Source organism: Podarcis gaigeae, assembly GCF_964106915.1.
Source record: "Podarcis gaigeae genome assembly, chromosome: 2".
NCBI lineage: Eukaryota > Metazoa > Chordata > Lepidosauria > Squamata > Lacertidae > Podarcis > Podarcis gaigeae.
Window position 1 is genome coordinate 43,293,233 of NC_139679.1, and position 19,511 is coordinate 43,312,743.

The 19,511-nt window shown below is 42.6% G+C and overlaps 1 protein-coding gene across 1 annotated transcript in view; it reads right to left on the reverse strand.

Annotated features, from left to right (window-relative positions):
• The window catches only part of DNAH9 (dynein axonemal heavy chain 9), a 192,836-nt gene that overhangs the window by 126,859 nt on the left and 46,466 nt on the right, over positions 1-19,511 (reverse strand). The window contains exons 25-36 of the mRNA XM_083725741.1: positions 19,170-19,409; positions 17,691-17,851; positions 17,114-17,270; positions 15,736-15,840; positions 12,554-12,711; positions 11,202-11,340; positions 10,382-10,669; positions 9,580-9,790; positions 7,247-7,374; positions 6,501-6,609; positions 5,792-5,939; positions 2,348-2,522 (exon numbers count right to left, since the gene is read on the reverse strand). Of these exons, the coding sequence (XP_083581867.1) occupies positions 2,348-2,522; positions 5,792-5,939; positions 6,501-6,609; positions 7,247-7,374; positions 9,580-9,790; positions 10,382-10,669; positions 11,202-11,340; positions 12,554-12,711; positions 15,736-15,840; positions 17,114-17,270; positions 17,691-17,851; positions 19,170-19,409 (2,019 nt within the window). The remainder of the gene's footprint in view (positions 1-2,347; positions 2,523-5,791; positions 5,940-6,500; positions 6,610-7,246; positions 7,375-9,579; positions 9,791-10,381; positions 10,670-11,201; positions 11,341-12,553; positions 12,712-15,735; positions 15,841-17,113; positions 17,271-17,690; positions 17,852-19,169; positions 19,410-19,511) is intronic.

The following is a 19,511-nucleotide window of genomic DNA, read 5'->3' on the forward strand; positions in this document are numbered from 1 at the left end:
TGAAGGGCCAACCAGTTCCTCAGGTTCAGGAATCATAGTAAAACAGGCGTATAGAGAAGCCTGGAAAGTCTTCCTCTGCAGTTGGATGTGCAAGAGGAGAAAGGAGAGGGAGGGGGAAAGACTCAAGCTCGTCAGCCATGCATGGTCAAACAAACTGTGGTTTATTGAGCAGCCTTATTACATACGAAGTGGGCCTCTCTCTCTCTCTCTCTCACACACACACACACACACACCCTCCTGTTAGTTAAAACAACTGTCATCAGTCATTTGTTGCATTAAAATTTTTGATTAATACATTACTACCTGTAGTGACCATAGTTCTCAACACTGCATATTAATCTTACTATGTACACAAAGATCAGGATTTCCTTTTGTTTCTTTTTCTGCTTAAAGAATAAGCTTTGCAAAGCTCAAACACATAAGCCCCTTTCACAACTGAAATGTAGATAGTAAAATGGCTTCATCTGCTTTGCCCCACAGTATAAAACAAACTGAACCAGAAAAACTGATCAACTCAGATACCTAGGTTCCAAATGAAGAGTGGAATTAACTTGGTCTAACCAAGAGGAGCTAAATGTTGGTGCATACTCATCTCCACTCTTCTATGGAATAATGCAAGCATAAGAGTAAGTCATGGGTTATTGTAATGGGTTTTGATTTGTTTATCTATATAACTAGGTGGAGGCATGCAAGACAGCAAGAATCAAAGAAGTCACATGAGAAAGAATCAAGGCATCTTGTCTCATCTTTGAGACAGGAGCCTGAGACATAGAAAATAGGTGTTGGAAAAATGCGGTTCCCTCCTGAAGAAGTGTTAGAATCTATTTCCACCAAACAAACTCTGGAGCGACTGAAACACCAATCATTACTGTCATCAAAAATTGAGAACATGAATACTGAAATGAGGAATGGGCCCTAGGCTTGCATTAATGATATGAAATACTAAACTAATGACTAAATAACAGAGGTGAAAAACAGGATTATATAAATAATTGGATAATGAAGCTGATTTAAATAGAGAATAATCAGAGAGAGAAAAAACCTCCTATCTTCCTCCTGCCAGTCAAAAATTGTGAAGAATGAGCTCTATTCTTCCCCTGTGCCTAAGGGGACACTGTTTATGAAGGCAGAAAAATCAGAGTTTCAGAGCCCTCAGACTGATTTTTTTTAAAAAAAATCTCGTAGATCCTACCTCATTCTCAGAGCAGAGATATGCCTAGTCCTAGGTTCAAAGTGTATGCCATCTGAAACCATGCTGTTTGGTTACTATAATTTACTAGAACCCATCGTGTCATGCTGGGAATGAGTGACTGGACTGGCAGGGATGGGAATGGCTTCCTCCAGAGATGCAAACACATCAAAGTTACTTAAGTAAGTTTGGGGCAGTTTTCCACTAGGGCACATATTTGCACACTTGAGTCCCTTGGCTCTGTTATCTAACAAAAACCAAATTTTAAATACCTAAATGCCAAAGCTGGATTAATTCTAGAATAGTGTTGGCTATTCAGTACCTCCAAGGAAGTGGCATATAAAGTCCCATCTCTCTTATTTGGGAGATGGAGAGAAAGCAGCATGAACAATAACTCATTCCAGCCAGGCTAGCCCATCAACAGCATTTCAGGATCTTCCTTACGTAGAAGGTCTTGACAAGGACACCCGCCTCTCTAACAGAATTTAGTAGAAGTAGAACCACTGCCCGGTTTTTGCTATACAGTGGTACCTCGGGTTAAGTACTTAATTCGTTCCAGAGGTCCATTCTTAACCTGAAACTGTTCTTAACCTGAAGCACCACTATAGCTAATGGGGCCGCCTGCTGCTGCCGCAACACGATTTCTGTTCTCATCCTGAAGCAAAGTTCTTAACCTGAGGTACTATTCCTGGGTTAGCGGAGTCTGTAACCTGAAGCGTATGTAACCCGAGGTACCACTATACTGCAGTTAGCAACTGTGAGCGTACAATATGATTGCAAGTTCAGAGCTACCACCAAGTTTCATTTAAATTTGGAAGTTTCTGCTAAGACACACACACACACACACACACACACAAAAAAGGCCTGAGGAAGCTTAGATGGAACTAAAGGTTTTAATAATCCTAGCCCTCTTTTTTGAGGGATGTTCCTACCACTGGGTGGAGGCTCCTCAACTCCATCTCATCTCACCTCCCAGTAAGGGTCACCATTCACCTCTGGGGTAAATCCAACAAGCAACTGATCACCAGTCGCCACATCTGATCATATCCTCTGGCCCATCGATGTTGCGGGTGAGGCTTAGGTTTGCAATCAGTTGCTAGTTGTAAATGTGAAAATGTATTAAATCAGTATTGCTGCGAGGAGGACATATCTTCTTACCTGGTCTTGGAACATAGACCCACCGAAAGCCCAGACAGCAGCAAATACAAAATACAGTTCGTAGAGCTCTTTGGGGCAATCTGGAGGAGTGTTTTCCTTGGTGAGGAGGCATTCAAGGAGGTAACACAACATCTGAACCATGCTCTGCTCAGGAACTGGAATAATCTTCTTAAATCTACAATGGGAGAATTGAAAACCTATGAAGTTTAATTGGATTTAGCATGACTGCCATTTAACAATATGAGGAGATAGGCGTATAAATCCTCTTTCCGAACATTAACATTTTAAAACATTCATTGTGTATATCTTTCTTATCCACTGCTACAGAGAGCTATAAAATACCATCAGCACGCAGCCAAGTAATAACTGTAATCATAAGTTTGAGCCACTCTAAAACTTTGATCCTCTTGAAAGAAGTGAAATGGAAGCCTTGCTAAGGGCACTGATTTGCCACAAATGCAATGAGTTCAGAAGTGGTCAAATAACAGCGTAATAAAATAATCCCTTTCATCTCATATTTTACATGGGTTTAGGCTACATTTACAGATGTGTGAAGCCGGAAGAGACCTGCAGTTTGCTAAAAAGTAATTATAGTTATTGGAACGGCCGGCTGTACAAAATATACTTGTATTTGGAACCATCGGCTGCTCATCCTGAAATCTCCACATGAAGCATACACAAGGCATCAAGCGGCCCTTTCCCCCTCTGCCTACACTATTTGTGGCTATAATACAGCCTTACTGACTGTAGCAGTTAGAAAACGTACTGATAACAGCTGCAAAAAATAAAAATAAAAAATCCACACTTCTTTTCAGTCTGAACTTTAGTGCACTTCTAGCCTTTGGCTTTATTGCAGGCATAGGCAAACTCGGCCCTTCAGATGTTTTGGGACTACAACTCCCATCATCCCTGACCACTTGTCCTGTTAGCAAGGTATGATAGGAGTTGTAGTCCCAAAACATCTGAAGGGCCGAGTTTGCCTATGCCTGTATTATGGCCTGGGCAAGTGACTGGGGGGGGGGGGGAGGGAGAGAGAGAGAGAGATGGTCCCTGTTTTGCCTAATTGGAAAAGCAAGTTGTTACTCATTCATCTAAGAGTGCAGTAGAAGAGCCTTTCTGCCATCTGATATTTTTCTGCATAGATAGGTCCTCCGTTTGCAGCCAGGTGATGGCATATATGAGGGATGGGCAACCCTATGGTTTGTTGAGAGCTGCATGCCTTCAGGGTCAAGCTGCCAGGGGGCATTTACAAGCAATAAGTGGGGCAGTCATCCAAATGTGGACAGGGCTAGGATCAAAAGTGGATAGGTCCACCCCTTCTCTCTCTCTCTCTCTCTCTCTCTCTCTCTCTCTCTCTCTCTCTCTCATGTCCCCTTCTTGCCACTAGAATAAAATTAAACCAAGAGTCACACACCATCCTCAGCATACAGGAACCTTCACATGCACTAGACAAGCCACTTTTTTGGAATTACTATGCCAACTGAATCCCACCTTGATCTGTTCTGCAGATTGTATACACATTTGGTGGGAATGTTAAAGAAATTAATTTGGCCCAAGGGCCTTGAATCCAATGTCCTACTCAAGAGTAGACTCACTTAAATTAAAAGACTTGACTAACTGGGGTCCATTCATTTCAATGGGTCTACTATGAACAGGACAACTTGCTGTAATTAAAGTAATAGAAGAAATCAAGTTATGCAAACTTGATTAGTAGATCCAGCCATCCCATCATTAGGAAGGCTTGGTGACTAAATTTAAGAAAAAAACATGTAGGCAGTATGTAAGTTTCTGCTCAAAAATTAGAGACAAAATTTATCAGAAACAGCTTTTATCAGTAGAGGATTGAAGGAGCATATGATAGTATAGGATAATATATTATAAGAAAATGTGGGAAGGATATGCAACAAAAATAGATTCATTAGGTTGTTGGTACTGGAACCAGGGAACAAATTATCAAAGGTCCTGTTGAAAAGAGGTCTTGGAAATAATTTAAAGGATTAACATGAGAATAAGACAAACCTTACTGCAATAGCATAATCATTAAAATAGTTAAAAGATAACTGAAGATTTATTTTATCTTTTTTGCTAATGCCTCTGCAGATACTAATTAAAAAGTGGATTCTGTGCACAGTGGTGCATGCAAGCACTCATCTCCTCCCTCCTCCTTTTTTATATAATTTTCATTTATATATTTCATTTATATACATTTCAATAGTTTAACATAGTTCTAACATTTCGAACCTCAACTTTCTTCCTCCTCTTTCTGCGGTTCCTTAAAATTATTTTATCATTTCCTGCATATTCTAAATTAACTTATTCTTTAATTCATCTATGTTTATTATATATTCTTTTGAAACTGCAGGTTATTACAGTAATCCTGCCAATGTCTTTATCTGTTTACAATTTGTTTGTAGATATTCAATAAACCATTTCCATTCTTTTATATTAAAAAGTTTGTTATCTTGATTTCTTATTCTTCCGGTAAGTTTCGCCATTTCTGCATAATCCGCAAGTTTTTTTATATATTCATCTCTCGTTGGGACTTCTTCTTCTTTCCATTTTTGGGCAAGTAACATTCTTGGAGCTATAGTTGCATACATAAATAAATTTCTATATTGTTTGGGTAGTTCTACACCTATAATTGCTAAGAGAAAAGCTTCTGCTTGTTGTTTTTTACAAATGTTATCCTGTTCCTTATCCTCCCCAATGCTTATTTATGAGGGAGCCAAGGACTTTTTTTTTTTTACTCTCTTTCTTGGTATGGAAAGCCTAATTTTGACAGCTCTTGCTGCCTCCTCCTTTGGAGAAGGCAATTGGTGGCTTCTTAAAAGGGAAACATGGATAAATGTGAAATGGGGAAGTACATGAATGGATGAAGCCCTGCCCACCACTGGAATACAGCCCCTGATACGGTCACTCATGAGGGAATTCAGCCCTCAGGATGAAAAGGTTTCCTCAGACTTCTTGTATAGTATACTTGTGCTTTAAGATTTTTTTCTGTTACAGTCAAACCTCGGTTGTCGAACGTAATCCATTCCGGAAGACCGTTCGACTTCCGAAACGTTCAACAACCAAGGCACGGCTTCTGATTGGTTGCAAGAGCTAGGGGTCACTGTAGTGCCTCTACGCAGGAAACAACCTTAGGGACACACCTAATGCAAATTATTATTATTTACTTATGACACTTGTACTCTGCTCTTCCTCCACAAAAGCCTTAGAGCAGCTTATATGATACTAAGAGACATCCTTTGAAGGCAGCCATTCTTCATTCATCTTCTGTAACCAGAAGAAGCTCTCAAGCCCCATAGGTACGATGCTGAACTTCTTTTAATACAAAACAGGAAACCAGTTGGGGAAGCTAACATGTAGTATTTAGGACAAATGGTCATAAATGCACATAGGGTAAGCAAACCTGTGTGAATTGTTCAGTGTCCTCGACCGTACCTGGTTCTAAGAGTGTCCAGACAAATTGGCAGATATTTGTCAAACAAAATGGTCAGGTTAGCTCGCTCTGACTGGATTTCTCGTCTGTCAATCCAGCTACTCACGGGAGGATTCCAGCCCAGATCAGCTGCATTGATGTAAAGGATCCCTGGGAATGTGAAATATCAGAAGTCAGCAAGAGAGTTACCCAGTTTTTCCACATCTAAGTTATAGGTACAGTGGTACCTCGGGTTACATACACTTCAGGTTACATACGCTTCAGGTTACACACTCCGCTAACCCAGAAATAGTGCTTCAGGTTAAGAACTTTGCTTCAGGATGAGAACAGAAATCGTGCTCCGGCGGCGCGGCAGCAGCAGGAGGCCCCATTAGCTAAAGTGGTGTTTCAGGTTAAGAACAGTTTCAGGTTAAGTACGGACCTCCAGAACGAATTAAGTACTTAACCCGAGGTACCACTGTAGTTGAAAGATAATAATCTGGTATGATTATGCAGCGACAGCAGCAACTGGGTCCTTGGACAAGGTGTCTGCCATCACTAGCATGGCAGCCATGCTAGCTGGGGCTGGTGAGGATTGCAGTCCAAAACATCTGGTTGGCTACCCTGGCTCCCTTCATGAATCTTAGGCCAAAGCTAACCCCCATTCACCCCCATTCACTTTCTACCATGCCAAAATGAAATGCCACCCTCTTCCTCTCCCTTGCCACCTACCTGCTCTAGAGACAGTGGCAGGAGTGGCAGTCCGCAGGTGACTGATTTCAAACAGCAGCCTCATGGTGGGATTGAGAGGAATCCTTTCATTGCTTGCTAGTGTCAGCACCTGCAAAAGGATAGATCCAGTCAGGTTGGGAACACAAAGAGCACTGTGATCTGCAGAGACTTCTCAGAAGCATACTGATTGTTTGCAACCCAGGACAGGACATTCCCTGAAACACCAAAACTCTTTATATGGAGTTGCAAAGGTTTCCTCTAGTTTTCTCCCAACTGCTCATTTATTTAAAGCATGAGAATAACGCCACTTACATAAAACCCTGTTGATACTATGTCAAAAAACAATAGAGGGCTTGCTTGTTGCTTCTGCTCCTACCAACGTCCCAGGAAGAAAGTGTGCATTCTGCATTAAAGACCCTTTCAGTTTCTGGAAACAATCTTTTGATAACTCACAAAGGCACAGGGCACCCACCAAGTCTCTACCCTGGACAATATTCCCAAATTGCATTCAACTAGGTGCAGGAACCATATGTGGGGACTGCATAAATACCAAGCGGTAACGTTTTCTGGATATAGGATTGTTTGTTTTTTTGTTCCTGAAATTGCAGGGTTCCCACCCTCAGATTCTTGAAACAAAAAGAGTTGTGAAAGTTTGGTCCTATGGTTTACATCCATGTGCCTTTTGGTAAAGGACAGATTACTTTATGTACTCAAGAATAGTTGTTGCCCTCAAACTTGTGTCTTACCTTATTATCATCCATGACAGTATTAAGAGACTCAATCCACATCGGATCAATATCCCCATCCAGCACAATCCATTTGGGGCCGTCATGTGTAATATTAGCTAGGTCTCGCATAATTGATGAGAACAATCCTAAAGAGATCACAGGCAGTGAGTGGGATTCTCAGAGGACTCTGCACGCTCCCTTTAATAACGTACGAGTGTTTTTGTCGCTGTCGTTAATTCAGCTTGCATACGAACAAGCAAAGCAAAATCTAGATGCAGTTAGTTAAATTTGATAATTATGAAAACAACAGGGTATGAATAGAATCTCCTTCAGGAGATAATGCATAAGCGTGATCAAATAATCTCATTGAAAATAATCCCAGACCACTTAATACTGCTGAGAATGGTTAAGGACAGAGGAGAAGAAGCAACAGCAACAACAAAAAATCTCGGCAGCCCATCCAGAACAAAAAGGGGAAGAAGAACTGTGATTATGAAAAGCATTTGACTATGACTTTGCTGTTTTCCCTCTCAAGATGACACCATCTTCAAAGAAAGAACATAACCACAGCAAAAGTTTCAGAAGTTTAGATGACAGTACACAGTGGGTTGCCTTTTTCCTATTTGTCCAATGCAATTTCCCTGAAATTTCCCTTGTAAATGCAGGTACAAACCAAAGGGGGCTATGGTGTGTCCGTCCAGATGTAGCTGAAATATGCCCACCAGTCCCAGCCAGTATGGCAAGTGATCAAAGATTATGGGATTTGTAGTACCTCTGTTTTAAACAGTTAGGTACTAACAAAAAGTTATAAATTTAGCATGTACTTGGTTCTGCCCTACACTCTGCTCTCATACTGCAACGTAAAAGGAAGCATACCATGCAGTGTTAAACATATTTCCATGTCTACGGGTCCACATATTAAGTAGCTCAGCACCATAGCAAATTTCTTATTTCTGAGTATCTTGCAAATATTTTGTATTTCCAAGATAACACAACTGCCTTTTATGAGTATGAGGAACTATTATGTACATGATGTTAGATTCCTCATTATTTTCATTGCTAATCACAGAAGTGAATGCAATACAATAGTATATATATTCTCCTCATAATCCACAGTTGAAAATCTGAGCCACACCCCAGCTCTCTGTCAGTCATGCTCCTGAGCTGCTTTTCACTCACACTTGTTAAAATTATAAGACACATCAGGGATGCCAGCTGGCAAACCCAAGAAGATAACAAAGCTTTGCCCTATACTAGTGAGTCTGTCTTTGAGAACAATGGCATGGTTATATAGTTCTGAAAAGATATAACATCCAGTATCTTTTGATATAAGGGGGTGGAGAGGAGGGATAGACAGAGGAGATACTTCAGTGAAGATTAGAACTGCAGAAACTCCAGAAGGTCTTGATGCACCATAGATGGTCCTGGAGTTTGACAATCCCACAAAGAAAATAGGGTGTTAGAACCAGGGCAAAGATATTACGCAAGGTTCATTCTATCCTGCTTACACACACACAGTGGGTAAGAACAGTGAAATGGGGCTGGAGAAGCCCCAAACCTCTATATAGGAAGCCTGGGAGGGAACTGGCACGTCAGCAAGTCAAAGTTCACACGTCTCAGAGGGTAGAAAAGAGAAAGGAAGCTCTGGAAAGGCCATTTCCATTTAGATATTGTGGGGTGGCCAAGTAATTCCATAACTGAACAGAAGCACAGAAGCAAGGCCAACTTCCATGAAAGAGGACTGGGAAACATACCCTGGTAAGGTCTCAGGCTGCTGTGTTTTCTCTCTCTCTCCCTGCCACCTTAAATTAGATTTAAAAAACAAAACATACCTTGCCTTCTTTCCACGTCACAAAGGCCACCTTCTTGCAATAGTTACACTTTAGGGGACCCAGGCACTGAAAGTGTGGAACCATACAATGCATTCCAAAGATTACATATCCAAAGATATTTTTATTGCAAAAAAGTTGAGTAATATGCAGGGGGGGGGTGCTTATGAAATACAAGGAAATTAAGAAAACAAAAGTGCCTCTGGAGAAGTCAGCAAGAAAGTTCAGATGAGAAAAGTACGCAAGAACAATAGCAGCCGTACTGCACAGCACACCAGAGAGAAACACGAGTTATTACTTTTCATGAAAGCCTCATCTATGAAAACCGAAAGCGCTAGAGACATGCGAGAGAAAATGCTGGAAAAGTTCTAACGTGATGAGAAAAATCTCATACCTGCAATGAACTCTCAGAGCACACATTCTGGATTCATTTTTTGGATTTTTTTTTTATTTTTAATTTATTACAAGTGGCATGAAAAACGTCTCTCTTCCTAGGTTTTGAAGAAGTGAGAACACCCTTACCATCCTTCCACTCTCTTGTAGCAGGATTAATGATGCCAAAGAGTTCATCATTGGTAACCGCCTTCGGATTGAGGTCCATCCAAACAGGCCGCCGCTTCATGATGTGATAGGTCTTGTTGAGAGATTTCAGCACCTGTGACTTGCCTGTACCTGCGTTTCCCACCACAAAGACAGAGTGCCGAACTGCCAGGAGTTCTTCCAGCTGCACCACCTACACACAAAAAAGCCAACAAGATAAAACCACCACGTTGTGGACAAAAGTACCCACGTCCCATTTCACCAACCACGACAGGCTGCTCTCATAATGTAAATTCAGAACAATGTATATGGTTCTCAAGGCCTGCAAAAGCAGTCATCATCAGAAGAAAAAGGAAGGTCCCTTGCAATGTGATGCGTGAATGGCCACAAACCAAGAACAGGAAACAGGGAACAAATGATAAAACAGGTGTGGGAAACCTGAGATCCTCCAGATGATGCTGAACTACAGCTCCCATTAGCCGCAGCAAGCATAGCCAATGGCCAGGGATGATGGAAGTTGTAGTTCAGTAACATTTGGGGGGGGGGGAACCAAAGGTACCCCACACATGCAAAGGAGGCGAAAAGTGAAAAACCTGAACATGCAACAAAAATGCACCAGGGATGCCTTCATGCACACACACCCTTAGCTAAGTTCCTATTTACAGTAGACAGAGAAGACTGTTTCACAGAAGCATAGAATTGCATATTTGGAACAAAATTAAGTAAAGAAGATCCCAGAGGATCTGCAGCCTAAAGCTTGGGTAGATGAAAGCCGCGACCTTACTTTGAGCACAAAGTTGTCCTCTGGTTGCAGCTTGAGTTCCAACACAGCTTGCTTCACGAAAGATTCGAAACTGAGATCTCGCTTTCTTGGAACATCCAAAGCAGGAAAGAGGTCCCCAATCAGACCCATGAATACTGGCATGTCATCCGTCACAATCTTAGGGATGTTGAAGTCCCGAAGAGAGCGCATCAGCACCTGGTCTTCAGGGCGGTCTGGGTCTCCTCTCTTGAGAGATCCAGCAACAACCAGGACTGACTTAATTGCACGTAAGCCCCAGTCATAGTGATCCTAATGAGAGAGAGGAGGGGACGATGTATTTTTTACTTGGCCTACACATCAAACACTGGAAGTGTACCTGCAGATATCAGCATGTTATCAAAGGAACACAAATTAACTTTCCTCTAACTCTGATCCTCAGCTTTGTGCTGGAATGACTTGAAAGTACAGCCTCCCTAGGCAATAAGCAGTCAATACAGAAACAGTCAGGTGGAAGATGTGAAGTGAGGAGGTGGAATCCCAAGAGGCCTGACCCAGAAATCCTGAGAACCAGTGAGGTCTGTAGAAGATTCCAGGTCTAGGAACACCAGGACTCACACTAGCCCACCACCACACATCCCATGCATTTGGCATGGGAATGTAATCCCAGGCAGAAGCAAAATAATAATGGAGAGCAGCAGTTCACAAATGTATATTTGATTGTGAAAAGGGAAGAAAGATGTAGATGTTCATGAGATGCATCATGGAGATGTTCACAAAAGTAGAACATGGCAATACCGTGTGATATCGGATAATAGAGAACAGCTAATGAAATGCAACCTACCTGCTTTGACAGCAGTTCTTTGCATAACTGGTAAAGAGTGATGAACTTCCTAGCTAACAGCCGGGCCTCTATGAATCCTTCTGCCACCAGCATAATTTCACAGATCAGCTCGAAGTCTGGCACAACCATTGCACAGGGCCTAGGAGAGAAACTCAGTGTACATAACCAAGCCACGCAGGAAGGTGTCTTATACAAGGTCAGGCCATTTGTCCATCTAGCACAAGACTGTCCTAATCCAGACATTGGGTGGGGGGTGTTTTCTTTTTACCCCAAGGGCCTCAGGCAAAGCAACAGATGAAGAGTTCTGCTTTTGTGTAAGAGGCCTGCATTTCAGCCATACAAAAGTCACACGCATAGAATCGTAGAATTATGGAGCTGGAAGGAACCCTGAGAATCGCCAAGTCCAACCCCCTGCAATGCAGGAATATACAGGCGTCTCATTCTGGGACTGAACCTGCAACCTTGGCATTGTCAGCCCCACACTCTAACCAACTGAGCTATCCACACACACACACACACACACACACACACCTTACCCTCCATCACAATCTAGGGGCACATTATTTAGTTACTTATTCATTATACTTATCATCATCCAGTCAGCCAGCCAGCCAGCCAAAGAGCTGGTTGTGGGATTTTCTGCCTTAGGGACCAAAGTAACTCTGCTGGCCATAGATAAAGTGCACCTTGACCTTGGGAGGGGGAATTTGCTGCTCCATCTAAGGCAGCAAAATGTTGTGGGCTGCCTAGGCATGGAACTGAGTATCCTGAACAGGAGCACTCACTGAACCATTTTGTCCCAGGCCCCACTTATAGTGATCACATTCAAAATACTATGACTTCCTATCTCCACCAGCTCCATAAGCACAACTTCAGAGATACTATGCGACTCACACAGGTGTTTCATGGAATTTACATATAGAAGCAAGAGCCTTGTGTGCTTGCATAGTCAGGAACTGGATGAAAGGCTCTGAATGAGTCACTTATATAGCCTGCGTACTCCAGAGCAGCCCAGACTGGTCACTTTCACCCATAAACCAGAAGACTAAGCACTGGGCTACACCTTGGAGGGAAAATACTGTGTCTGGTTCATTTGCCCTTGCCAAAGTAGAATAAAATACACGTGGCAATGGGAGATATCATGATGAATAGTGTTGGGTATGGAGCAGGGCGTCCCAGGTACAATTTCCAGTGCAATGACAAGCTGCCAGATTGTATACTGAAAGCCTCAGTTGACGTTCCATAAAATGGGAACAACAGCTACTCACCACAAAACACTCTTGCAGGAAAGAATGAGGCAAACGTTTTAACATACTAAAAGGAAGCTAAAAGGAACGTGATACATATCTTACCTGAAAAGAGCTTTCAAATTCTCAGGCAGCTCCGTACGACCGGCATAGCCAGGATTCATGGTGATGAAAATGCCAACAGAGGGAACTAGTTTAATGTCTTCGCCGAGGAAATTAAAATTCTGCTTTTTGTCCCTTATGGCATCCTGTATGCTTTTCACCTGAAAATGGAAGAAGATGGGGCTTTTCGCTCTCCAGCTCCACTGATTTTTTTATAAAGCGTGCTTAATAAAACGTGTGCTAAAAAAGCTATGTGGTATTATGGTACATATTAGAATCGAGCACTTATCTACACTGCAGCATATCTAAGCAAGATGATGACTTTTGTGGGTTGAGAGGGCTGGCATTATCTTTTTTAAGTGATTGCTGTTAAAACTGCTGCCACATTATGAGCAAACTGTATCTTTATGAGCCACTGTACTCCCTCCCCCCCCCAAAAAAAAGAAGGGGGGAAGCCTGCTCCATGGCTCTGTCAGTGTAAATTTTATCCCCTATGAAAAATGACCCCTTCTGCACCAAACCATTAGGGCTCCTCCAGTCCTGTTTCAGACAGTGGCTAACTAACTGCATCCGGGAAGCCCTGAAGCAGGGCACAAGAGAGGCAGCCCTCCCTAATTTTTTGTCCCCAGCACCTGGTATTCATTGCCTCTGATTTTCCACTTGATTCCAAGGTTAATGAGCAATTGATGACCTACCCTTCATGAATTCGTCTAATTCTCTTTTAAAGCCATCCCAGTCAGTGGCCATCTCCACCTCTTGCTTCAGTGAAGTCCATAAATGAATTATGCTTTTAGGTGAAGAAATACTTTCTTGTGTCTGTCCTGAAACTACAGCCAACTTCACCAGGTGGCCCCCCAGTTGTAGTGTTGTAATGGGGGAGAGGGGGGTGAATAATTTATCTCCGCCCTCTTTTTTTCCATGCCACATGTAAGGTTGCATGAACATTAAATTTAGGCCAGAAAGACCCCTGCCTACTATTGACAGAAACTGACTGGTAATGTGATAAGTTCTCATGCAATCCAGGAACAAAATTTAGGATGGGTCATGGAAGCAGGAATGAGGAATCCTGTGACATATCACCACCTTGTAAACCAGGACTATTCCAAACCAGCCAAGGCAGGAGCAGCTACATAGATTAATTGACACTGGGATAAAAGAAATGAAAACCCTTCATGCCATGGAAAAATGTCTATAGCATACATTTATCCCCCTGTGTGATGGCTCTGCATAGCCAACATCATAGGAATATATTCAAGGCTAAGAGCTAATTAAAACAGAACACCCACTGCTTTGAGCCACCAATGCAATATCTATACATGCTAAGCTATCCAAGGTAGAATTTTAATTGACCTGGAAGTTAAGTGAGATTTTGAGAGTGGCTGCCTTGAATATTTAATAGCAAGACTAGCACATCTACTACAACATACATGACTTGCTAACTTTATGGCCTGCTTTGTTCTGCTGTGTGGCTTGCACCTCTGAAGCACAGATTCATCGTCTTGACTATTATTCTTTGGAGGGCTTAACGTCAAGAATGTTTTTCCTGTTGTGCTGCTTTCTGAGAGGAAAAACAGATCATCAACGCCATGTTTACTGGCTCAAGATAATCTCTGTATTAACAGGCTGTCTTCAAACACAACCAGCACTTGACAAGACACTCAACACTTGACAAGACAAGCATCTGATTAGGGCTTTCCCCACCATCACATTAACATTCCAAATTGTATTTAAAACTATGATGATAACTTTACAGTGGCACTGCTTATTTCATTTCAGTAGTCTAACTAATGGAGAAAAAACATGTAATGTTGAATCGACTAGGGACTTCTTGTCTGAGGATACCATTTCTCCTTTAATCAGATAATACCCTTTTGTATCTTTTCCTGGGCAGTGCACATTAATAAGCTCAACAGTGTCTAATGATCACTACGTGGGTTTTTTACACACACAGCACTTAAAATTCACAGGCCTCATATTTTCACAGAGCAGTTCTGTACACAGCACTTCACAACTGTACATACCTTTGCCAAATAACACTACCTAAACCAGAAAGGAGGAGAGGCATATAGTTATGCTACAACTGCCATAGAAGCATTATGTTCTCTATTTCTACTGAGTATCCCTACAGCAAGATCAAATGCCGCTCAGCTACTGTTCCTCTCCGTACCCTACAGCTTCCACGTTCTTAGTCCATTTATGACACCAGTTCTGCACCTGGAACCAGGCAAAGCTGATATACAGAATTCCCACCTCACCCAACAGCTGTCAAGCACTGGAACTAAACGGAAATGAAGAATGAACTGTGCTTATAATGGGACCGAATTGCATTTCCAAATAATACAACCACAATACTTTAAAAGCAATATTAAAACCAGTAAACCAAGCCTCCCCCCACTTCTTCTGGATCCAGGTAACCCTATATTGAAGAAATTTGGTAAGTGGCAACCAGGCATAGGGCTTTTTCTGAGGTGGTGCCCCATTCATGGAATACCCTCCCAAGAAAGATTAACTTGGCATTAACTCTTATGTTTTAGATGCCAGTTTCAGACCACATTGTCCTCTCCAGCCTTTGATGGTTACTTGCTTTTCTGCTCTTGTCATTGTTGTCCTTTTCCATAGGACTGTGTTTATATTTTATTGTTAATCGTTAGCTCTCTTGAAGACTGATCAGTGGAAAGGTGGAAATAGAATAAACAATATAAAAACAGTGACCATTTCTGGGCATCACACTAAAATATGGTTTAGCAAGACATAAAGGAGCCTTGCCTCCTTCTAGGCTTGCACACTCTCTCTCCTTTCCATGCAGCCAGGAGGAGGAATAGCTTGAAAGCCCTTCCTTCCACTTTTCTTTACCCACAGCATGACACATTATTTGGACTGCAACTGTGGTTAAGACTTACTATGGTCAGTTTTAACAAGCCTGCTTCAGAAACCGTAGTTTGCAGTAGGCTTATTTTAAATGAACCATAGTTAACGTTGCCCACAGTTTGTCAGTCTGGACACAGCAATAAACCATGATTAACTGAAAGCAGAAACAGAAGGCCATGCAAGGGGGAAGAGAGGAGAGCCCAGGAGGAGGTTAGGCTCATTCATGTCTCACCAAACCAGTTTTGTGTGACATCCAAATGCAGCCAAGCTCTCAAGGTACATCCCTGCCTTACCCTTCTTTCCTTCTTATTACTTACCTGTACAGCCACCACTGACAAGACTTCAACAGAAATTCTGTTAAACTCATCAAAACAGCCCCAAGCACCAGTCTGGGAAAGGCCTTTGTAAATGTTCCCACAGGACTGCAACAAAAAAGGGGAAAGGACAGCAAAATTACCCACCTATTTTGTTTTGGTGAAATGTGTATACAACCTATTTCCAGTCTCATGAGCAATTTGTTCTGTAGGCACTTTCTAAAGAGCAAAGGAGCAGAAGGAGGAAGCTAATAACAGCAATGATGAACCTGGATGGGTTTCTCAATTGTACAGTTTTATTACCTATATGCAAACCACCCATTTAAAGATGATTGGTACTGGCTGACAGCACTCCGAGCTCAAATAGATGAAGGAATAATTCTAGGGTTGCTTACTTAGATCAATGAGAAGCAATGAAGAGCCATTTAGACAAGGGGTGGGAAACCTGCGGTCCTCCAGAGATGGTTGGACTACAACTCCCATAAGTCCCAGCAAGCACTGTCAGTAGTCAGGAATAATGGAAGTTGTGGACTACAGTAGCTGCAGAGGCAGAGGCAAGGGGGAAGAGATGTTCTTCACCCCTGCTCTAGTTTAATGAAATGTTTCTTCAGCTTTGATTTCAACACAGGATGGCGCACACCTATGAAATTGTGACTGTGTGAGGCTGTTGTCTCAGCACCTGACTTGAAAGTGAAACAGCCCCACCTACTTTTTGCTGTGCTGCTGCCAACACACAATGCTGAATGCACTGAAGGTAGGTGCACTCAGGTCTAGCATTGTCTGTTGGCCACGATATAGCAATAGTAGGTAAGGCAGTTTCATTTCCAGGTCAGATGCTGAGCCAATCCCCTCAGAATGCCACAACTCTGCTGATGGATCCTGAAAGTGTTTCAAATATTTTGGGAACTTTGTTCTTTAAAGCAAAGAACTGGATACAGCCCCACAGCTGATTTTCCCACAAGAGGGGAAATAGTAAGCTTTTGGGAAAATGGAACAGAAGTGAACAAGGAGAATAAATTTGCCCTGGGGAGAACTGCAAAGCTTGAGTGTGATCATACTTCACCACAGCACTACTCTGTTTTTATGCAAATCCCATTCAAATCAATGCAGATTGTGCAGGAAAAACTTCCCAGTGGGACTGCACCCCAAAGAAAGTGGAATGAAAAGTATGTCAGAACTAACTATAAATGCAGTTTCTCCAAATAAACAAAAACGTGTAGCAGTAATTATATGTATTTAGCTTTCTGCAGAGTTTTGGATTTCTAGTCCTCACCATACCTTTTAAGAGAAACTTCCCTAATGAACCAGCATTTAGTGAGTTTTCTCTCTACATAGAATCTTACTAGTATGCTATTATTCTTGACTGTTTCTTAAAAGTTACCTTGTAGTCCATTTGCTCTGAACAGTTGAAAACATACACCATGATGCCAAGCGCTCGCCCAAGATCCTTGGTAGTCTCTGTCTTCCCAGTGCCAGCTGGCCCTGCAGGAGCCCCACTCATGGTTAGGTGCAAGGACTGGGTGAGGGTGATGTAGCATCTTCAAACAGGAAGGAAAATATCATCATCATCATCCTGCCTTCTTCCCATATTGGAACTCAAGGCAACTTACACAAATTAAAACAAGACAGAAAAAACACACAAAGAGCCTAAAGACATATAAAAGATAATCATTTTTAAAAACAATTAAACTGTAATAGAAATCAAAACAATAGGAAAACAAATATATTGAAATGTAGATAATAAAAACAGCAGAGCACAATTAAAAACCCTATCCTTAAAAAAACAAAATTCTTTTTAAAAAAGAAAAGCCTAGAGCTGCAAAACCATCAAGGCTTTGTGAATTGCACATCAGAAATAGCAAATTTCTGCAAAAACAAAATGGGAGGGTGAGGGGAACAGATTCTGCAACAAGCTGCCAAACTAAAGCTCCCTTGTCTGAGCCCTTCCAGATACCTACCTGTCTGTCAGAGGAGTGATGACCAGACGGGGTGTGTTCCCAAGGTATTCATAGGAATATAGAAACTGTGCATCACAAATGTTCGCATAACAGTGCTTCTCCTCATCTGCCCACCTGTGTCGGAGTTGAGACAGCCAAAGAAACACCTGTGCATTGTCCACCTTCAAGAGCAGAGCAGAAAATCAACATAAAACAGCTTATGGAGGGGCAAATGGTACAGCTGGAATATTAAGGTGATCTACATGCTCCACAGCGATCGTGAGTGCACTTGGGGGCAATGACGTCAATGGTTTTGCACATCTCACCATTCCACAGTGAGGCAAGTGCCTTGACAGGACTGCCAGTCAGGTCGGGTAGAAAATCCCCCAGAGCAACACAGTGGGCCCCCCATCCCTGCAAGTGGAGTAGCTACATTCAGGGCAAACCTCTCCAGGGAATGGTGGGCTCTCCAATCAATGGAGTATTAGCAATCCATTCTACGGCAAAGACCAGGTCAAGGGCATGCCCAGCTACATGGGCTGGAACATTAATGTACTGAGAGAGCCCCATGGTTTTCGTGGAGGCTATGACAACCCAAGCTGGTCCATTTGAGGCAGCTTCAGAATAGATACTGAAGTCCCCCCCCAAAAAAAATCCACTGTGGTAGGGTTCTCCAACACCACATGCAAGACTTCATTCACCAGCTCGGCCAGGGAGGTTGCAGAGCAGTGGGGTAGATGGTACATTAGCAACATCCCTGTGCTGTCTCTTTGGCCAAACATTCACAAACTACCCAGTTATCCAGAAATTCTTCTGGATAACTGTAACACTTCCTCCCTCCCCCTCTGACCTGGAATGTTGCTGCACTGAGCACCCTGCTGGGTCAGCACAGGCCTCCCAGCCCATCTGCCAAGGTCGAAGTTATGCATGACAAGTCTGCCCCATCATACACAATCAAATAATGGATGGTCAATGATGTATTATGGACAGACCTGGCATTTAGCAACTACATGACCAGGCCAGGGGGCCAATTGCCCAGTGCCCCCAGATTCTGAATTACAGCAGATAAAGCAGAGTGGGCAAGGGCTTTGACTTAACTTGCCTTCCTCCCACCTGTATATTTTTGTCCACTCTTACCTGCCACCACCAATCCCATATCCACACTACCTTAGCTAAGACACATAACACCACTGACCCACCTCAAAGACCCGAATCAAAAACTAGGCGTGACTCACACCCCAGCTCTCACCTGGAACAGGAACCAAAGATTCCTGCCTGTATTCCAGGATGAATTCAGCATATCACCATCCTAACTTTGAGAAAGCTGGCCTGAGAAACCCTGAGTTAGGATGTAAAAAGGGCAAACAGCAATGGCAGCATGCCTTCAAAGTAATCCCAGTGCTGGTTTAGCCAGCTACTCGTCTTCACTAGCAATGCACAAGCTCCCTTCTCAGTAATCCTGAGAAAAACAGTATGGAAAAGATCCAGAAGGTGACAAACCTTCTGAGCGATCATCTTGGCCACCACATCTCGAGCATGCACATCAATGGTGCAGATGGTCATGATCTTCTGCCTGTCACCCTTTGAGAGCTGCCCTATGAGCATGGTGATGAGGGTGTTCAGCTGGGTCACTTGCTTCTTGTAGTACTCCTTCATGGCATTCTCATAGCCTTCTTCCAGCCTGGCAAAGGCAATCCCAACCTCTGTGGTCCACCAAATCTGAGTACAGGTGAGTGCCACCTCGGAAAGAGAAAGAAACTCAGAATACTTTGCAAAGTCAGAAATAAAGGGTGGATTTCTAGGCCACAAGAGTCTAAGGGGTGGGATTCAACTAATGAGTGC